Source organism: Oryza sativa, chromosome 1, assembly GCF_034140825.1.
Source record: "Oryza sativa Japonica Group chromosome 1, ASM3414082v1".
In the NCBI taxonomy this organism is placed as follows: domain Eukaryota; kingdom Viridiplantae; phylum Streptophyta; class Magnoliopsida; order Poales; family Poaceae; genus Oryza; species Oryza sativa.
The window spans coordinates 17,842,552-17,864,003 of NC_089035.1; the positions used below are offsets into that span (position 1 = coordinate 17,842,552).

General features: G+C 43.2%; 1 protein-coding gene and 1 long non-coding RNA gene across 2 annotated transcripts; one reads left to right on the forward strand and one right to left on the reverse strand.

Annotated features, from left to right (window-relative positions):
- Nucleotides 1-11,626: 11,626 nt before the first annotated feature.
- LOC107275663 (uncharacterized) lies at nt 11,627-17,299 on the reverse strand. The gene is made up of 4 exons (XR_001547081.3): nt 16,871-17,299; nt 16,655-16,723; nt 16,408-16,476; nt 11,627-12,006 (listed from the first exon to the last, which is right to left on the reverse strand). It is a non-coding gene; the product is annotated as an uncharacterized lncRNA (long non-coding RNA).
- Nucleotides 17,300-19,704: 2,405 nt separating this feature from the next.
- LOC136351124 (tyrosine--tRNA ligase, chloroplastic/mitochondrial-like) lies at nt 19,705-21,368 on the forward strand. The gene has a single exon (XM_066311807.1). The coding sequence runs from the start codon at nt 19,741-19,743 to the stop codon at nt 21,232-21,234; it is 1,494 nt and encodes a 497-aa protein (XP_066167904.1). The 5' UTR covers nt 19,705-19,740; the 3' UTR covers nt 21,235-21,368.
- Nucleotides 21,369-21,452: the final 84 nt, after the last annotated feature.

Sequence of the window (21,452 nt, forward strand, 5' to 3'; positions counted from 1 at the left end):
CATAAAGACTTATGATATATTAGAGTTTGTTAGAGATAAGAGACGTGTCCGATATGGATATAGTTTGTAATTCTCGGGTATAAATAGACCCCGAACCCCATGTAATCAATGAATAGACGTTCAATGCAATCTCAGCGCATCGCCACCCTTTTTACTTTTATTTTGTTTCGACGAGTTCTTACTTTCGGGTTGAGCTGCATCGGTTTCGATCTTCAACAAGAGGTAAAACTTGTTATGGCGGCTTACGTTCTCGGGATTAGTGCTTCCATCTTTATGATACTCTAGTCTTGTTTATGTAATTTGTCGAGTTATCATATATCTAACATAATCTCTAGTAATATCGCTATCTAATCTACAATCTAATCTACAATCGGCTAACATCTGTCGGTAGAGGGCAGCCGATTAGGTTAGATATCGATGTTGACTTAGATTATATGAGGTATCCACCACTCTATGAAACTTCCAATGGCTTGATTGTTTAGATATTGTCCTTCTTTTCATACTTATAGCTGCATCAGTTGAGTTTGATCTTATAAGTCGTGATTAGAATCTTAATCTCTAGCCTGCTTCTTGGTTGCCGATTAGGGTAGTATCGGGGTTTCAACCGATCTTACCTGATTTAACTATATTTACTCTATATATGTTTCATTGATATGTTAAATCTGCCCTTTATTTTAAGATCTTATTGCATTTAAGTATATTAGGCCTTTGTTTGATATATTCTGCTTGATTTAATATCTTAGTATAGAGTGGTATCGAAGTATTAGCCGATACATGCTAGATCTATCTGATCGGCTATGCTATGAACATATATAGTCCCATTATTAATATATATTTCGATCTAAGTGATTTATACTGTTTCGGCATGGCGACCGATCTATCCCAATCACTTGATTTAAGTATATATTGATATAAAAAGTATATATTGTTAATATCTACAACCAATCGAGTAGATTTAGTTCCTTCTTATTTATTCAAGGCTGCCGATCGATACATATATGATATCGGGTCAAAGATAAATGATATGTCATCGGCCCTTAGCCGATCGGCTATCGTTTATAGGTTTAACCGCGGTTTCTTTGTCTTTGTTTCTTGTTGCTTGCATACCCGAAGGCGAGTTTTGGACATGCACTGGAGTTAAGCAGATCTCTCAGGCCTCGTGTTTTACGTCAACACTATCTTGAATTATGAATACAACCAATCACATCTTATCTTTTACCTACTTAACAAGCTTGTTTTTTTTTGTTCATGACACTTTTCATCCATCGCCTTTGCATAGATCACTTCGCATGCGTGTGTTGGTATTTCATAATGACATTACTAAAATATGAATTTCCAGCAATGGCGCCAGAAATGGTCCTGGTATATATATGGTTACAGAAGAAATTCGCAAGCGCACGGATATACCATTGTAGCATTTCACCCGGGAGTATTCCAAGGTATCGTATTTATTTAATCCCAAGGGAAGATTGTAAGAGAGAACTATGCTAATAATGTATATATGTCACTTGTAGATCAGAGTCTAAGCAGGGGTTAAAATATTCACAAGGGTAGAGTGACAGGAATCAAAAAAACTCTTATCTCTCGTTAAACAATCCTATGCTATGTGGGGGAAGAAATAGAAAAGCAATCAATTCAAATACTTATAGTATACACTCAATCTTAGTTTACATCTGCTAGTACACAGTTGTGCGACCAATACCCCCTAACAATGCCCTTCTGGTGTTTCGAGAGACCACCACGGGTTGTCGAGTTTCTTACGACAACCTGTCATGGCCGTCCAACCGGGACTAAATACGGAGGAGTACCGTCCCCAGGAGAGTTTCTTAGGAATATATAATAACGTGGAGGAATACCCGTACTGAGCTGCCACCATCAGCCATCCACCTCTACTGTCCCGCAGCATAATATGCCCAGATAATGATATTTAATAATCTAGACACCACATCTACATTATTAAATAGTACTCTATATCCCCCGAGATGACATAGGGCAACCGAATAATCGAACATTAAACCCACACACCTCTCTGGTAGCCTAGTTACACAACTATAGCGATACATATATAAAGTAAAGCCGATACTTAGATAAACTAAAGTACCGAGAGTATATAAAGAATAATATTCCATTAATTCCGAAAGTCTTACAAAAGAATAAAGAAAAGCTACTAGAGCCATACATGAATTCCTTCGAAGACTCCGAGGATTCCGAGAGCTATTCTATTCTACTCCACTTAGCACTAGAATACTACACTAAACTATAGAGAGAAATGTTGAGCTTGCTAGAGTGTGTTTTGAAGTGTAGATGAGCTCCTCCTTAAATAGGCAGGTATGACGGTTGTAGCCTATGCGAAATGTCCAATATGCCCTGCAACCGTCATTGGGGAGCGATCAAGAGCATCCACGTGTAAGGCCAGCCGGAGCCGGCGTCACAAGGGTTTGGCGGTTCGGCCGAATCTGGGCCGGCCCAGCAGGACTCCAAACTTCTCTGGGGCACTGACAAGTGGGTCCCTACGACGGTTGTGGCAGTTATGGTGGTTTCCGGGACGGTTACACCTGACATGTAACCCAAGAAACAACAACGACATGTAACCCATGCCAGATCAGTCAAACCAGTGACCTCGTCGATGGGATGAAGCGGCAATACTTCAGTTTGCTCTTCCTCGAAGGGCCGAAACAAAGAATGGCTTTTTTCCTCCAATCCTAGTCCTTCTCTTCCTTTCTTTATAGGAGAGGTGTATCAATCTCTAAGACACAACATAAATGTTTTCGACAATTAGTTATTTGACCGTATTATGAAACCTAACTATCAATTTGACCCTACTTTTTTATGTTTTTTCATTTGACCCTGCTTTTCAAAACCAAAGTTTTGGTCTGCCCTGTTTCCACTCTACCGTCAGGACTTCATTCAGGAAAATAAAAAAAAAATACTAACCCAAAGTGACCAAAATACACCTGATTACTAATCAACCATATCTCAATCCCATCCCCAATCCGTCCCAAGCGGAGGGAGTAGCGGTTGATTCAAGGGTTTCGTTGCCAACGGTGGAGGGAGCTGCGACCAACCACGGTGGAGGGATCAGCAACGGAGGGAACAACGGTGACTATTGTTGTGCACAAGGGAGCGTTGGTAGCTTTCATGACCGGAATTAACCCAACAGGCATTCCATACGTGCGTGTAATATTCCTTGTCCCAGGAGGCAAGGTACACCAAAAGTTGATACAATTCAGAGTTTAACAAGCGGAAGCGTAAATAGTTAATTTATTACATGGGCAACGAAGGCCTAGCACACATGAAGATAAACGAAAAACAGCGGAAGACTAAGGTAACGACCACATGCACATGACGGCAGGCACATGTGGTTCAGCAAGTTTTAAGAATTAAACCACTAACTTGGGTACATTGCTAGGCTTGCCCATAACCGAGGGCGCGGCTATTCGAATAGATTATACTCTGATCAGAGGTGTACATCTTTACCCACAAGACACGTCTTCCTCACGTGTAACCACGTGCCACATACCACCACGGCATACGGACGGAGGACATAACATAGTTCCCAACCCATCCCAGCCATAAACAAGAGTACCGACCCAACCCTGTCTACGGCCGGAATCCCGGGACTGGTAGGCCAAGGTTGAGCCCCTAGCTGCAGGACACCGGCCCTGTGCCATGACATCTCGACTACCGGGCCGCAGCTCGTGTAGCCTTCATTTGCCCTAGAGATGTCCATCGGACCCCAACTTTGTCCATCTCTATCCGTGTACTTTTGCCCACGACCAGACTGAGCCACAAAGTATGCCTTACCCACTAGACATGTGGAAGTACGGTAGTGCTTTGCAACAGAGGCCCGAAGACCGGTCCTTATGATGGCCGAGGTGCTACTATTAAAACCATGCACCTCGAGCCCAGCGTAAAACCATTTTGGGGGTTTTGAATAGAGGGGGAGGTGTGTGTCCAATTCCACATAAGCCAACCATTCCATAATGTCCAAATGATATGAGAATTCCCAAAGTCTAAAGTTATAAATCCACCTAAAGTTTGTCTAATTTAAATAGCGAAGCTTCTACCTAAAAATGGTACTAGTGAGACCATAGTACGGTAAACACTAGTGGGGTTTTGTTTACTCTAGGGTGAACAAGGTAATAATAACAATAACAATAATAATAAGATCATAACAAAGGTAAATATGCATGGCTAAATAAAACAGTGATAATGCGGGAATTTAAATAAAGCGATAATGCATTAATTTAAAACAAAATAATTTTAAAGCATGGGACAAAAATATGTTCAAAGGAGATATGACTTGCCTTACTCGCTTTCCCAAATGTCGGCTTCAACCTCAATGTAGAGCGGATCTTCCGAAGCTACAGCGTCTACACAACCAACGGATAAAGAAAAGGCTTTTACTCTACTAAAATCCATTTAACCAAAAGAAACAAATCACAAAAATGGGTTCTTGACCTCTTAAGGAAAAATTAGAGACTTGAATGGTGCAATTCCGAGTTCAAACGACCAAGATACAACCATTTGAAGGTTATATGTTCTTAATGTGAATATTTGCGATTTTCTTCATTTCTTTTTGAATTGAAAAACATTATTGTGTCAGCACCGAGGCGCACACACGTGAGCCGGGTCCACGGGAGTGGGACCCACGCGGCAGCCACACGGTCCACGGTGGACCGGGCGCACGGGTTCGCCATCCACCGACGCCGTGGGCCCACGCGTCAGCCGCACCCAAGGGCACGGGCAACTGGCGGGCGAGCCCCACACGGCGGCCACGCGGTGCGCCCGAAGGCAGCCACGTCGGCACAGCCGGCGGGAGGCGGCCCTCGCACCCCGATGGTTGCCGGCGGCGACCATCGGCGCGGTGGAGCGTCGGCCGAGAGGAAGGGGAGGGGGAAAAGGAGGCGGCGGTCCACGGCTCACCCCGGGGCATCAGCGGCGACGAAGGAGGCAGCCGGAGCGGAAAAAGGTGGCGGCGCGGCTTGGGTCGACGAGGGCGGCGGGGTTCCGGCGGGCGTCGAGCGGGACGGAGGGGTGGACGAGGTCGGTGACGGTGCGGCGAAGCTGGAGGAGGCGACGTCGAGGCGGGAGAAGGTCCCGGCGGGCGGCTAGGCCCGGCCGGAGGTCGACGGCGACGGCGGAGAGAGGAGATGACGGCGCGGGCTCGTTTCCGACGGGGAGAGGGGGCGGTGAGTGGCAAAAACGGGGGTGGGGAGCTCGGGGAGGGTTTAAATAGGGTTGGGGGCGACGGAAGGGGGCCGGAGCGGAAGGAAACCGGATCGGGGTCCTCGGGCTCCATCAATGGTGCCGGCGAGATTCGTGGGGGCAAATCCGGCCGTTTGAACGCGAGAGAGAGAGGGAGGTAAAAATGGGGGGAAAGGGGGAGGGAATCACGGGGGATATTTCCCCTCAGTCAATTGCACGCAGGAACGACCGGGGGTGGCGGGATTTGCGGCGGCGGCGGTTCTAGGTGCGGGGTGAGCGGAGGGAGCGGCGGGAGGAGGGGGATGACGGGTGGGCCCCACCTGTCGGCGAGAGTAGACGGGCGGGCCCGCCTGTCGGCGGCTGCGCGGGAGGGGGAAGGGGGAGGCCGAGTGGGCCGCGGGGGAAGGAGAGAGAGGGGGAGGGGAATGGGCCGAATTCAGCCCAGAGAGAGGGGAAGGGATTTTAGGGTTTTCTTTTTAGAAAAACTATTAAACTTTGTTTATTTCTTGATAATTATTATTTGTGCTCTGAAAATTCCACTAAAATTTGATTACGCATTTTAGGCTTTGAGAAAATAAACAAAAATTCTCCAAGCCTCATTTGACTTTTAGGTTTACACATTTTATTGTTGAAGACTTTAACAAGAATTTTTCTTATTTTAGGAATAATTTAAGGAATGCATTTTAGGGTCGTTTTGGGACGTGACAGCAGCGACGGAGTGCTGGCAGCACCCGTGGAGCCAGGCAGGCACTGAGGTGTGGGGCAACGCTTGACATGGTAGCTGTTGACGGTCGTTATCGACCAATTTCGACCGTCAATATTACCCCATTAATGAAGACTAGCTATGGTTGCGATGCATAATTTCCAAATAAAATATCTACTTCCACTATATACTATGCTACTAACATGTATGCAGAAGAAGCACATATAAATGGACGAGAATCGACAGCAAAATAAACGATCAATCAATCGGACGCTGTTGAGATCCAGACTTATGAGGAGTTAAGGGGGCCAGAATGGCCAAGCCCATGGTTCGGCACCCCCATCTCTGCCGTTGATTCCAGGTTTTGGCTTGGACGCTCTAGATGATGTCCTGATGGCAGTTGCGGGGCAGAATGGACATTTCGCATACTTATAACCGTCATAACTGCCGTATATAAGGACCTCACATCCTCACTCTCTCCACACACTCAAGAAGAAGAGCTCTCTCCCTCTCTCAAGTTTAGTAGTATACTAGTGCTAGTGGAGTAGGAATTAGAATAGTATTCTTAGTCCTCGGGTCTTCAGGAGAATTCGGGTATGGCTCTAGTAGCTTTCCTCTCTTCTTTTGTAAGACTTATTGAATTAATAGAATATTTTTCTTTATACATCTTCGGTATTTTATTCCATTTATATTATCTGAGTACCGACTTCATTTTATACTTGTATCAATATAGTTGTGTAGCTAGTCTATCAGAGAGGTGCAATGGTGTGGGTTTAGTGTCCGATTGCTCGGTTGCTCTATGTCATCTCGGGGGATATAGAGTAGTATTTAATAATGTAGACGTGGTATCTAGATTATTAAGTATCCCTATCTGAGCATATATGCTACGGGTCAGTCGAGGTGGGTCGCTAATGGTGACAGCTCAGTACAGGTATTCCTCCATGATAGTATATATTCCTAAGACAAATTCCTGGGGAGGGTACTTTTCCGTATTTAGCCCCGGTTGGACAGCCATTACAGATTGTCGTAAGGAACTCGGCAACCCGGGGTGGTCTCTCGAAACACCAGGAGGGCACTGTTAGGGGGTATTGGTTGCATGACTGTATACTAACAAGTGTAGACTAAAGATGTTTGCATATTAGAAGTATAGGAATGAATTATTTTCTTATTCTTCCTCCACTTAGCTTGGATTATATTTAGTGAGAGTATCATAGTTCTTTCTTCTGTGTGTCACCTAACCTTTGAATTACTTAACCCCTACATCGACCTTGATGTACGCAAGTAATATATAAATTATTAGCATAGTACTCTCTTATCATATCTTCACTTTGGATTAAAAAAATGGTATATCCGTGCGCTTGCGGATCATATCTGTAACCATAAGTATACCATGAATATTTCTACATCATTGCTAGGAATTATATTTCTAGTAATGTCGTTAAGAAATATCAACAGTAGCGGGGTTGTCCGTCCGCAAAGCTAGCAAGGTCAAGGCAGCTTCTGCCGCGTGGAGTGACGAGTTGGCCTCGATGGCTTGCTTCAGCCGACGTTGCCAGCTGTGGAGCCGTCCGCCGGTCGTAGCGGACACGGTGAGCTGATGCAGCTCTGATTGTGTGGAGCATGCAGTGACATGGAGACTGCCCTGGTAGTGCGGCCTCGTTGATCGCCTTCGCAAGTGAACTTGGAAGCAGTGATGGTTGTCATATAGCTTGTGGGGCGGAGCCGCATGGAGGCTGTTTCCGCGCGAGAGCCATTTTGGCCGCTATCATGGTTATGTATACCACATACCCAATAGTAATTGACTAAGCTCAGTGGGGCCCACTGATGTGACCATGGCTACCACGGATGCAACCATTGCTCACATCATGGACTAACAAGAAGACATCGAGATCAAGTCCTCCCAGTGCTGGAATCCGATTCGGCCACCTACTACACTGTTGACTTCAAACAGCCGCCGAATCTGCATACGACCTCCGTTTTCGGCCCGTGAGTATTTGATGGAAAGCTCTCGGAGCCCTCTTTCCAACGGATCTAGCTTCTTCTCCGAATTCCATCTCGTGTGGCCGGAATCACAGGAACAAGGTGCTGCGTCACCTATAATGGGCCTGTGGGCTTGTAACTTCATTTGGGACCCCGGACCAGGTGGGGCCCATGTGGGGTGCGCCCCAAGCTGGTGGAGCACGACCCTAGGACCCTCTTGGTCGTCCTCCCACCTCCTTAAATAGCTAGGTACCCCTTAAGGGTTTCTCGGGTTTTGTTTAGATGAAAGTTTAGCCATTGCTACTTCCTTGCAGCGCGCGCGTCGGCTAGACCATCCATCTGCTTGTATTCGAAACCCCAACTTATCATTCGTATTCAACAACTATTGGAAATTCAGATTGCTTTTATCTTGTTCTTGCTTGTTTCTTCGATTTGCTTGCAGGAATAAGGTTGATTTGTACCGGCAAGATCAACAACCCATGGAGAGGTGTATCGATTGCTAAGGCGCAACGCAATGTCTTGTACGGTTGTAGTTGGGCCGTCAACGTGTCTCCCAAATCGTAGTTATCTCAACTCACCGAAAGATCGGGCCAACAACAGCCTTGAGTCTCGAGTGGAACTTAGGGTTCATCACCCACCATATACTAAGTCTTATATGGAATCATACCTCGTATATAAAAGGAGTTCCGGATAAGGAAGGACAAGTAGAATTCTATGTGGAAATGATAAGGACTACTCAAATTGTATCTATATTGGTGTCCCTAGTTCTACTTGGACAAGTGGACATCTATGGGTATAAATACAAAACCCCTAAGAGGAGGAGGGACTAAGCCAAGACAAGCCAGAACAAACCAACACACGCCGCTAGACATTGACATCAGAGATGAGCCTAGACATACCCAATATGGTGCCTGCGGAAGCCGACAAGAGGGATTTGCGCCATCTCTGATCTCGGTGAGTTCGTACTCGAGAAGGAAGACTACCCTGTCGTTGACTACGTGTTGGTTATCTATGCCGCCAAGTCGACGACAGCTAGATAGGTTATCCCAAATATTGTACTTGTGTGATTCAGATGAATAAGAGCAACACCGGCTTCGGCCAACAGGAGTAGGGCTATTACCTATCAGATAAGGGGCCCGAACCTATATAAAAACCCTTGTCTCTATCTCTTTTACCTGAATCTTGCATATACCCTGGTACCAACGATGTCCATACCATGCAACTACCATAGTCGTAACCTAAAAAGTCGACAGTGGCGCGCTAGGGGGATTTTGATGCTTCAAGGTCTCCACGAGATGGGTTCAAGAGATGGATTCTCCGACAACCTCTGTAAGTGTTTGTATATGCAATATTTGTCCGTTGATCCTCTTTTCTTATATCGCCCTGTCTCGAAGTCGATCATATCGTTCCTTTGCTCTATTCTGAATGCGTATTAACTAAGCCGTGCAATCGGGAATTGGTTTTCCCAACTTCATGGCTAGGGGCTAGGATTTTGTCAGCTTCAGCTTGCTTGGTTATAAGATTTAAGCTGTCTTTGTGGAAAATGGCTTTTCCATAAAAACAGCTAGGGGCTAGGAAGGGTACCGAACTCCGATTGCTGAGGGCAACTCTAGTCTATTTGGATCGTATCCATATTGGTCTCCCTAGTCTACTTGGACAAGGGGACACCTATGGGTATAAATACAAGCACCCTAGGAGGAAATGGACAAACCAACAAAAACCAAGACAAGCCAAGACACAAGATGCACAAATCAGAATAGACACCAAATATCGAAGATCTCCATACCATCCAAATATCGTAGTCGTGACCTCAAAAGTCGATAGAAAGTTTAAAAAGTTTTATCTAATCTTACTACTTGTATTGCAGAAACGCTTCATATCGAGTGTCCATAGCAAGCCAAATATCGAACGCCCAACATCTCTTGGAGACATTTCTCACCACAAAAATCGTTTCCTCTTGCTCCCCTATCCGTATCTTCTCTCTCCATATCTCATCCCCAACAGATGTGCTCTCTCGTTGTTGATGCGATGGAGGTAAAGTAACGAGCTCCGCCTCTCGTTCCCAACGCTCGACACGGCATAGAATAGCTTCGCCTCTCGTCCTCAGCATGGCATGGGCAACATGGCGAGAGCTCTACCTCAACTTCCTTGAGGGTGGCACGTGGTTGGCCACGTCTTCCTCGATGGTAGTGCGACATGACAACGATGATCTCTCATCCTCGATGTTGGTGGTGCGAGCTAGGCCTCAGCTTCCTCGACGGTGGTGTGACACAATGGCAGCCACAATCCGTTGGCAGCATGGAAGAGTGCTCTAGTGGCAAGCCCGGTGATGGCTGGCCACCGGAGAGGAGGAAGGAGGATCTTGAGTGGTACATTTTTTTTTTTGCAATTTTTTCGATTTTTTGTGTTGGATCAAAATGTTTCAACGTTAATTTTGATGGTATAATATATATATATATATATATATATATATATATATATATATATATATATATATATATATATATATATATATATATATATATATATATATATATATATATATATATATATATATATATATATATATATATATATATATATATATATATATATATATATATATATATATATATATATATATATATATATATATATATATATATATATATCTTTGATAAGCGAGGTCCGTGGATGTCTCAGGGCTTGTTTGGTAGAGCTCTAACTCCTAAATTTAGCTCTAGGAGTTGAGTCTGGAGTGGAGTTGTGGAGCTGTCTAAATCCAGCTCCACCTCTCTAGTTCATTTTATGAGAGCACTCCACCCAGCTCCGCTCCCACTTTAGGTGGAACTGAAACTGTTTGGCTGGGCTCCAGCTCCAGGAGAGGTGGGGGTAGAGCTAGAGTTGTGCCAAACAGGCCCTCAATAGAGAAAACTCGATGTTTCAATCGCTATAAATTAAATGCTCCAAGTGTGCTTCGATTATGTTTTACCGGTTAAATGGTTGGTCCCCTTTTCTCTGTGTTGAAAATTCAATATATTTTCTTTGAGCAATGAAACACTTTTCTTCAATCAATGAAAGATCCGAAACATTTTTATTGAAAATTTTTTCATGGTGTTGATACATGTTAAAACACTTTGCAATAACGTGGTGCAATATTGTTCGACAATTTGTAAAAGAGTAAATTGCATCCATGGTATGATAACTTGGCAGGTGGGTGTAATTTAGTGAAATAACTTGAGAAGTGCGTGCTATAGTGTAATAACTTGACAAGTGGGTGTTATTTAGTGCAAAAATTTAATAGGTGAGTATATGGATGCAAAAAACTAAACTTAATTAAGTACTCCTTTTTTCAATATACTTGTGAAATTTGTATAAGCATACTTCAATTTATTAACTCTCAATTATATTTTAATATCAAAAGAATTATGTATTTTGGTTGAGATTTTAGAAGGTGAAGAAAAAAATCCAAGATGGCGGTATAAATTGGATGAGCAATTAGTTTTTTATAGATTAAATTCAACATTATAATATAACATGATATCATGAAAAAACTCATCTAGCATTCGTTAACCAAAATAACACATACTTAGCTAAATTGCTGCACTAAAATAGTACTCCCTTCGTCTAAAAAAACCAATCTAGGATTGGATTTGACACAATAGTATCCTAGGTGTGGTTTTTTTGTGAGACGGAGGAACATTCTTAAGTTATTGTATTAAGATGCACCCACTTGCTAATTGCTACAATAAGTCGTACCTACCTAATTCCAAATCGTTGTATCAATTTACCTTTTTGTAAGACTAGTAGTAGTGCACGTGCAATGCACGTATTGAAAAACATAAATTAAAACTATTACATAAAAAAGGAATTAAACCCCACACATTGTTTATGTGTGGCAATTGAATTTCGCTAGGTAGCCAGCAAAATATCCGCCATCAGAATCAATATACAAAATAAAAGTAAAAGTCTCAAACCAAAGGTTTGAGAAACTATGCTTTTCACGCTACTTAACTTCTCACCGCCTCCACCATCATGCCCGAATTAGGATCAAGCAATATGGATTGCTCATCTCTCTTGACCCCACAACCTCATTCGTTTGCCACACAGCAAGGTCTGCCGACTTTTTGTTTCACCTTCAACAAACAAAAAAAAACTAAAGAAATTATTTCTTAATTCTCTGTCAACAACCCATGGACTAAAATATGTCAAACCGAAAATAACAGGGAAGAATGAAGCTAGAATGGTATATAGCTTTTTATATCCACTGAATGGCTATGTTACAAAAGAAAGGAACAAATGTGGCTTCCCTTCGACAGTGAAATGACTAAATAAGCCAAAAGGTAGCTTGAACAAATGTGACTTCACATGTCAAGTGATTGATTTCTGAAATGGATAATAAGATTTGGATTTGAACCTGACAAGTTCACAACCACGTGCTCTAAGTGAAGTTTTACCATTCTTTCCATAGTTAATAGAAATTTAGTGTAAACCGGTTAATTGCAAAAAACTCAAATATTATTACACCAAAAGATGATCATCTTGTAAAATAATGAGCCATGAGAAATGTTGAATCTGGATAGCAAAAGAAAACCTACCTTTTTAATTTAAAGAAATCTAGCATTTTCTTTTCCTTCACCATATTTTCCACACCAGACTATAGCAAAAAGAAACACCACAAAAAACACAGGGACATTTGTGTCGAAGCAAGATTTCGACAATAATAAAAGGGGGTGGCTATCAAGCTAGGAAAGTGGATGGGTTTAGAGACAAGGGATTTTATACAGGTTCAGGCCTTCTTATTCAAGAAGTAATACCCTACTCCTGTCCGGGGATGATTCCGCCGAGTGTATTATTGATTGTATAAATTGGAAAAAAGAATCGCGTCCTGAGAGGCACATGGACCCTCCTTATATAGGGGAAGGAGTCCACTTTACAAAGTACCGTCCATATCCTAACGGAATATGGGATTATAGATAAAATACAATCGTAACCGACTAGGATCCCGGGTATTTTCTTGACATACAAGTTTAGAATCTAACCCGAGTCCTTATAGAGATATTCTGTCTATATTTGGTACCATATATCCGACTAAATTATAACTGTCATGTAGATATGGGGTATCCATCATCTCCACAGTAGTCCCCGAGACCTTCGCAATTGACAGTAATAGCCTTCTCAAAACAAAAAACAGTAATCCGAGTGCTTCAATTCAACTTGCTCCAGCTTGCCGAGTGCTAAAATCAAAGACTGCGAAGGGCGAAAATAAAACATGGTGCATCGAGTAGATGCACCTAATTAGGTGTAGCCCCCGACTATGTGATTAGTTAAAAAACTAAACATATAGTCAAGAACCGAGTGGTTTTATAGCGAAGCACGCATGGTACTTAGTAAGATACCCAGCCGACTGCTTCTCAACTTGAACATATCAAGGACAAAAAATACAAGAAGGGTTGAGTGATAAATACTCAAAGGTCCAAAAATAGACATGTTTGATAGGAATCCGAGTAAAAATCTCATACGTCGAGACTGTCCCAAGAGGTTGGAGTATAACGCCAACCTCCCTGGATCTAGATCGGATCGGGGCCGAAGCCGGAGCTCGCCTAGATCTTCGAGTGGGAGATGTCTTGACTGTGAAGACAGCGGCCAAATCATCAGGAAGTTTCATCAGGATTGAGGGATAGGACCCGTCGTCTTGATCTGGTGGCGGAAAAGTAGATTGGATCTCGTCCGAGTGGTTTGAAGCCGACTCGGGAGAGATGATCTTGGAGTAGGCCTCGGCCGAGTTCGGAATACCGAACGGCACAGGGACCTGGTCTCTTCCCGACTGGTTGGAATCCGAGTCAAGGAGAGAGATCTTGCCGAAGTCGTTGGTGATGAAGTTGAGGCTGCCGAACCGGAACGTCTGCTCAGGAGGGAAGGCGAAGTCGTCGATGCCAGAAACGGAACCCATCGCACTTAGTCGGCAAAAACTTGACGCTGCCCCTACCTGGCGCGCCAACTGTCGAAGCAAGATTTCGACAATAATAAAAGGGGGTGGCTATCAAGCTAGGAAAGTGGATGGGTTTGGAGACAAGGGATTTTATACATGTTCAGGTCTTCTTATTCAAGAAGTAATACCCTACTCCTGTCCGGGGATGATTCCGCCGAGTGTGTTATTGATTGTATAAATTGGAAAAAAGAATCGCGCCCCGAGAGGCACATGGACCCTCCTTATATAGGGGAAGGAGTTCGCTTTACAAAGTACCGTCCATATCCTAACGGAATATGGGATTATAGATAAAATACAATCGTAACCGACTAGGATCCCGGGTATTTTCTTGACATACAAGTTTAGAATCTAACCCGAGTCCTCATAGAGATATTCTATCTATATTTGGTACCATATATCCGACTAAATTATAACTGTCATGTAGATATGGGGTATCCATAATCTCCACAGTTTGGTATAGGACTTAATATGTAGCATGCATAATTTAATGGATTAACATCGCTTTAGAATAAATATCTACATGAAAGAAATTGAAGAATAACGAACATAGATATATATGAAAGGAGGAGTAGAGAAATAAATGGAATGTCCTGGTTTTTCTTGTTGGGTAATATCTGTGTATCTCCAACCGTTTTCCAGAGTTTGTAATCCAGAATGAATAAGTCTAAAAGGTACTGCATTCTGACCATAGGACACACCGAAGTCTGAAATTTAATAAAAAAATGTTCACCCGCAAAATAAGTATTTGCCCAATAGATTTCCGGTTTCTAATGTTCAGGTGTAAATGGTAGCCTATACTAATTCAAGTGAGATTACCTTCACACCACGGAGGGATTGTTTGAGAGGAGAGGAAAAGAGAAGATTGAGAAGATACGCAAAATAAGGTGAGCCATTAACGCATGATTAATTGAGTATTAACTATTTTAAATTTTAAGAATGGATTAATATGATTTTTTAAAACAACTTTTCTATAGAAAATTTTTTAAAAAACGCACCGTTTAGTAGTTTCGGAAGTGTGCGTACAGAAAACGAGGTGTTTTCTCTCCCAATCACCCAGGAACAAGAGTTGATAATGTTAAAAAGGTGAATTTTGGCATGTCGATAGCAAGTCCTTGGCCACTATAAAGACCACTCGTGGAGATGGATTTTTATCCCTCGAGAGGGCACCCTCTCATTTTGTGCATTTCATTTAAAAAATCATCAACAAATTTTAAAAAGAAATGTTAAGATAGATCAATATATGATATACCTTTCCACAAACATGTAAGTTAAAATTCGACTTTTACAATTTGAAACAAAAATAACAAATTTAACCACGATTTACGCATTCTGTTCATTGTCAAATTTGTTGTTTTTGTTTCTAATTGTATAAGTTGAAATTGAATATGCATGTTTCTAATTTAGGATCTATATTTTTTTGTCTAAATGCAAAGCACATCTTGATGTAATTGTAGAAGAAGTTATCTTTTTTAAAAATTTGACTTATATAATTTGAAACGAACATGTAAGTTAAAATTCGATTTATACAATTCAAAACAAAAATAACAAATTTAACCATGATTTACACATTCTATTCATTGTCAAATTTGTTGTTTTTGTTTTTAATTGTATAAGTTGAATTTGAATATGCATGTTTACGGAATGATATATCACATATTGATCTATCTTACTATTTTTTTTTCAATTTTTTTGATAACCTTTTAAGGGACATGTAAAAATAAGGAGATATCCCTTTAAGGAATGATTAGTGTTTCCCTACACTCTTCTCCTTTGCCTATGCATGCACACAACAATGAGAAACTAATGCGAAATGGCAATATGTCCCCCTGAAACTGGCCCTCAGATGTTTCTGTCACACCTACAAAAGCATAAACTTTGATAATGTCACATGCTCATAGGCATAGCACCGGTCTAAGTGGCAATTATTACAATAATTTTACCATCTATGTTTTCCTAATAATTATCCCATCCTCAAAAGAATATGTGATTGTAGAAGAAGTTATTTTTTTTTAAGGGAAAACACTGTAGGGAAAGCCCCCACAGTTAATATATTGAAAAAAAATAAAAGGAAAATAATTACAACATATTAATCCAATTAGTAAGTGTATCTCTCTCAAATAAATTAAGCCTATGGACTAAAAGGGAGAGATCATTCTTAAAGAGAACTCTCTAAGAGGAAACAAAAAGAGCAATATTATCAAAAATTAAACCATTTCTTTACTTCCATATGTTCCATATGTAGAAGAAGTTATCAAGGGACTACATCCAGTCAGAACCATATCCAACACATTCTAGGCCGATGTGCAATTAGTGGTGAGCTTTATGTCCTAAAAGAAAATGATGTTCTGATTTTTCCTATTATATGAATGTTCAGCCACATCATCGGTAGCCACTGCACTCTATCATTCAATGGGATCAGATATAAGGAAGAGGTACATCTGAAGGTTGAAAAATTTCTCAATTCAAATGGTATATCAAAACCCACAAGTTACACTTTCTCCAAAAGTAAAGAAAATTTTATTAACTTTCCGATGACAAATTTTACCTCATATGTGCATATCCGTTGGTTGGCTGTGATTAAAGGAACCATAACATTTAGTAACCAAGTTTAATCCTGGGAGTTCAGCAAATTAAAAAAATATACATAACATTAGTGAAAATCTATGTACAATACAGGAAGCAATTCAGATGAAGGAAATCATATGTATAAAATAAATCAAATGTTTTGGCAAAAAAAGAAGACATCAATACATCCATAACAACACAATGTCCCTATTCAGTGTGTATTTTACCTGTTAGTGCAGGCGATTGTGATACAGTGCTCTGTATGTTCATTGAAATAAGCAGAGGCCAGTCGCTTTCTGACCTTGGGTGATTATTCAAATCCAGTCGAGGCCAATCATGTTGTCAGGAAGTAGTAATCAAATTAGGACGTGTTTCAATAATCATTAACATAACATGTAAGCTGAAATAATGGAATTAGCACTCAATGGATTGATATTACTAACCCGCTGTCAAGAGGAACTGCGATCGAATTGGTCCGTCATTTTTTGTCATATGCGGACTCGAGAATGCTCTGGTGGCAGAATCACGGAGCAGCAAGGACTCCGACGGAAAACCACTTACTCCATGCCGTGCGGCAGCAAGGCTTGCCCCGCACGACGGCTAGTGGAGGTGACTTGATGACCCTTGGGGCGCGATGTAGCAGAGGAGGCTCAACGGATGGCAGCGTATGCACGGGATGGGCGACTGATTGAGCCCGTGGTGTGGCGGCGAAAGGGAAAACGAAGATTGGCGTGGCGCCGCAGCAACGAAGGGAAGGCAGAGACCGTTACGGTAGTAGCGAATGCATGGATGGAAGCGGCTGGCGGGCTACGGTGCTAGAGACGGCCAGCGAGATTGAGCGAGGGAGAAGGCCGAGTGGTTTTAATTGCGGATGGCGAAATCTGAGTGTAGGTGGCACGACATCGAGGGCAATATCAAGGGGAGAAGGAAGAGTGCCATCGACGCTAGCCGACAGGGAACCACGATCGCCGTGATGGGCAGGCGAAGGGTAGGGATTTCACCATTGAGGCCATGTTTAGTTTCCAAAATTTTTTTCCCAAAAACATCACATCGAATCTTTGGACACATGTATGAAGTATTAAATATAGATTAAAAGAAAAACTAATTGCACAGTTAGGGAGGAAATCATGAGACGAATCTTTTGAGCCTAATTAGTCCATGATTAGCCATAAGTGCTACAGTAATCCACATGTGCTAATGGCGGATTAATTAGGTTCAAAAGATTCGTCTCACGGTTTACAGGCGAGTTATGAAATTAGTTTTCTCATTCATGTCCAAAAACCCTTTCCGACATCCGGTCAAACGTCCGATGTGACACCCGAAAATTTTCATTTCGCGAACTAAACAGGCCCTGATTTAACCTATTGAATTGGAAGGGGTAAACTGAACTACTCCTTTTTATACTAGTATAGACTAGAAAAAATACCCGTGCGTTGCAACGTTTTAATATTATTATTGTTGTACGGTTTAGCTAAGGTGAAATTCACCGTGGGAATTCGCTTGGATATTCTTTTTACAAAATCATGAGCTGCAATTAGAGGTCCGGTCGTCTCAAGTTAACATGCAAGTTTTTAAAGAGATTTCTTATATGACTTCTTCTGTATTTCTAAAAACAAACAAAGTTAAAAACCGACTCAAACACGGATCTGTATTTCCAAAAGCGATTGAACTTAAAAACCGATTCAAACACGGATGACGTACCAAAAGTATCGGCAAAAACATCTTCAATTTTTATAATAGTAGAGATAAAAATAGACATATAGATAATAGATATCGTGTGATTTGTTGTGTTTCTCCTTTGGGTGTGTTTAGTTCGTGAAAAGAAAATTTTTGGATGTCACATCGGACGTTTGACCGGATGTCGGAAGAGGTTTACGGACACGAATGAAAAAACTAATTTCATAACTAGGCTGGAAACCGCGAGATGAATTTATTAAGCCTAATTAATCCATCATTAGCACACGTGGGGTTACTGTAACACTTTATGGCTAATCATGGACTAATTAGGCTTAAAAGATTTGTCTCGCGATTTCCATGCAAACTATGCAATTAGTTTTTTTATATTTATATTTAATGCTCTATGCATGTGTCGAAAGATTCGATGTGGAAAAAAAAATCCCTAGCAGATCCTCTATCCGGTACTCCATTCGAAATATAGCGCATGGGATAAGAAATTGTCCCTCCAACAGATACGGCATCGAGGCCTCCAAAAAATAGACGTTGCACCAAATCGGAGAGAGTTCGGCCAAATATAGCAATTCACTCTCCTCACGCCATACCTCAACGTTCTTGCTCCCGCCCTCATCGGGATTTCCGGATCAACGTACCCTCCGTCGTCGTCGTTGCTCGCCGGCCGCCGACGCCGCTTCTGCGCCCGCCTGCAGCAGCTGCTGCCGCTCCTGATCCCGCCCCCACCTGCGCCACCTGCCCACCTTAGCAACCGCCGCCGTCGCCTGCGCGGCACCGCAACCACCGGCCGCCTACGCCACTCGCTTGCGTGGCTTCGCTCCCACCGACCACCGCCGCCGCTTCCCCGCCCGCCGGCCGCCTACGCCACCCGCCCGTGTAAGCATCCACCGCCTCGCCTGCGCGGTTCCGCGCCCACCGGCCACTGCTGCTGCTTCCCCGCCCGACGGCGCCTTGCCCACGCCTCGCCCGTCCGCCCGTCGCAGTCTGCCTCCTCCCCGCCCATCTGCTCCTCTTGCCCGCCCGCCTGCCACCGCCCCACCGCCCCCGCTCGCCCGCCGTTGCCCTCACTAGCTATGAGAAAATAGTAGTAGTAGTAGTAGAGAAGAGTAGAGAATACTGAGCAGAGATAGTACTAGTATGTTCAAGCAGAGAAAAGAATCTGAGTAGAGATAGTACTAGTATGTTCATTTTATTTGTATTGGTATGATTTTTCTTGCTATGATTCACTCAGATCAAATATATCAATTAAAAAATTACCCGTTAAAATTATATCTCTTAAAAATTATTTATTTCGAAATTTTATCGCGATAAATAATACCGTTAGCATTTAGTCGTTCAAAATATATCTCTTAAAAGTATAAGATTAGTTGGAAGATATTAATAAAATATAGGAGGATGTGATATGGATGATTTGTTAGAGTAGAAAGAGATATGAATGAGGAATCTTTTTTAAATAGCTATCCATATGGACATATGAAGGATGATATTTGGATGAGCTCCCGATGCTCTAAACAATCCCTTTGTATTGACTAGGGGGTGGGGTGGTACGGAAACCCTATCACCAGGGAAGAGGGGGGCGGGGGCGCACAGCAAATTTCCTCCTAATCCGTTTCTCCCTTGGGCGATGGCTTCCATCGCTATGGCTGCCTCGTTGCGAACCTTCCTCCGCCCTCACCGTTGCCGTCTCCTCCTCCGCCAGAGCCGCAGCCTCTCCGCCAGCGCCGCCCCGGCCGGTGCCGCCGCCGCATCCACGGTTATCCGGCGCAGCGTAGTGGAGGTGCTCCGGGAGCGGGGGCTCGTGGAGGCCACCACTTCTGAGTCTCTGGGGTCGGCTTCAGCGAGCCCTAGGGAGCTCAAGGCGTACTGCGGCTTCGACCCCACGGCGGAGAGCCTCCACCTCGGGAACCTCCTCGGGCTCGTCGTGCTCTCCTGGTTCCGCCGCTGCGGTCACAACGCCGTCGCGCTCGTCGGCGGCGCCACCGGCCGTGTCGGTGACCCCTCTGGAAAGAGCGCCGAGCGGCCCGAGCTCGACCTCGCCGCCGTCGAGACCAACTCCAACGCTATCAAATCGCTCATCGGCCAGATCCTTGACCGTGCACCCGAGCCCTCCCAACATTCGCAATCCGGTAAAAACTTGAACTTGGAGCAAAATGAGCAGGCTTTGGTCAATTCGGGAGAAAAGATGGGTTCTTTTCAGATCCTTGATAACTATGACTGGTGGAAGGACATCACGCTGCTGGATTTCCTCAAGGAGGTGGGGAGATTCGCTCGTGTTGGGACGATGATAGCCAAGGAGAGTGTCAAGAAGCGGCTTATGTCCGAGGACGGAATGAGCTACACTGAGTTCACCTACCAGCTGTTGCAGGGCTATGACTTCCTGTACATGTTCCGCAATATGGGTGTTAATGTGCAGATTGGAGGAAGTGATCAGTGGGGAAACATCACAGCGGGGACTGAGTTAATTCGGAAGATTTTACAGGTTGAGGGGGCACACGGCCTGACATTCCCACTACTGCTGAAGAGTGATGGGACGAAGTTTGGCAAGACGGAGGATGGAGCAATCTGGCTTTCGCCCAAGATGTTGTCACCATACAAATTCTATCAGTACTTCTTCTCAGTGCCAGATATTGATGTCATAAGGTTTATGAAGATACTGACATTCATGAGCCTGGATGAGATTCAGGAGCTGGAAGAGTCGATGAAGAAGCCTGGCTATGTGCCGAACACAATTCAGAGGAGGCTTGCAGAAGAGGTCACACGTTTTGTGCATGGTGAGGAGGGATTGGAGGAAGCGTTGAAAGCCACGGAAGCCTTACGGCCTGGGGCACAGACTCAGTTGGATTCACAAACAATTGAGGGGATAGCAGATGACGTACCATCATGCTTTTTGCCATATGGCCAAGTTTTGAAGTCTCCCCTGGTTGATCTAGCAGTCTCCACAGGTTTGCTTGCTAGCAAATCAGCGGTTAGGCGGCTTATTAAGCAAGGGGGGCTATACTTAAATAACATAAGAATTGATAGCGAGGATAAGTTGGTTGAGGAAGGTGATGTAGTTGATGGGAAAGTGCTGTTGCTATCTGCTGGAAAGAAGAACAAGATGGTTGTGAGGATATCTTGATTGTTTTAATTTGTTCGTTGCATTTAAATTTTTTTATCATTGAGGAGCAAAGGAATGAGACGAAGTCTTGTATTAAGAATTTAAGATTAATTTTGATGAACATCGGCATTAATTTTAATGCCACTTTACTGGAATGATTAAACTGATGATACTGTTAGTCTTCTGTTGAGCAGCCAATATTTGAAAAGGAAACTCCTATACTGCCTTTGTGTGAGTTT

What these genes read in the sequence shown, in the direction of transcription:
- LOC136351124 (XM_066311807.1), top strand. Translation starts at nt 19,741, where the DNA reads ATGGCTTCCATCGCTATGGCTGCCTCGTTGCGAACCTTCCTCCGCCCT.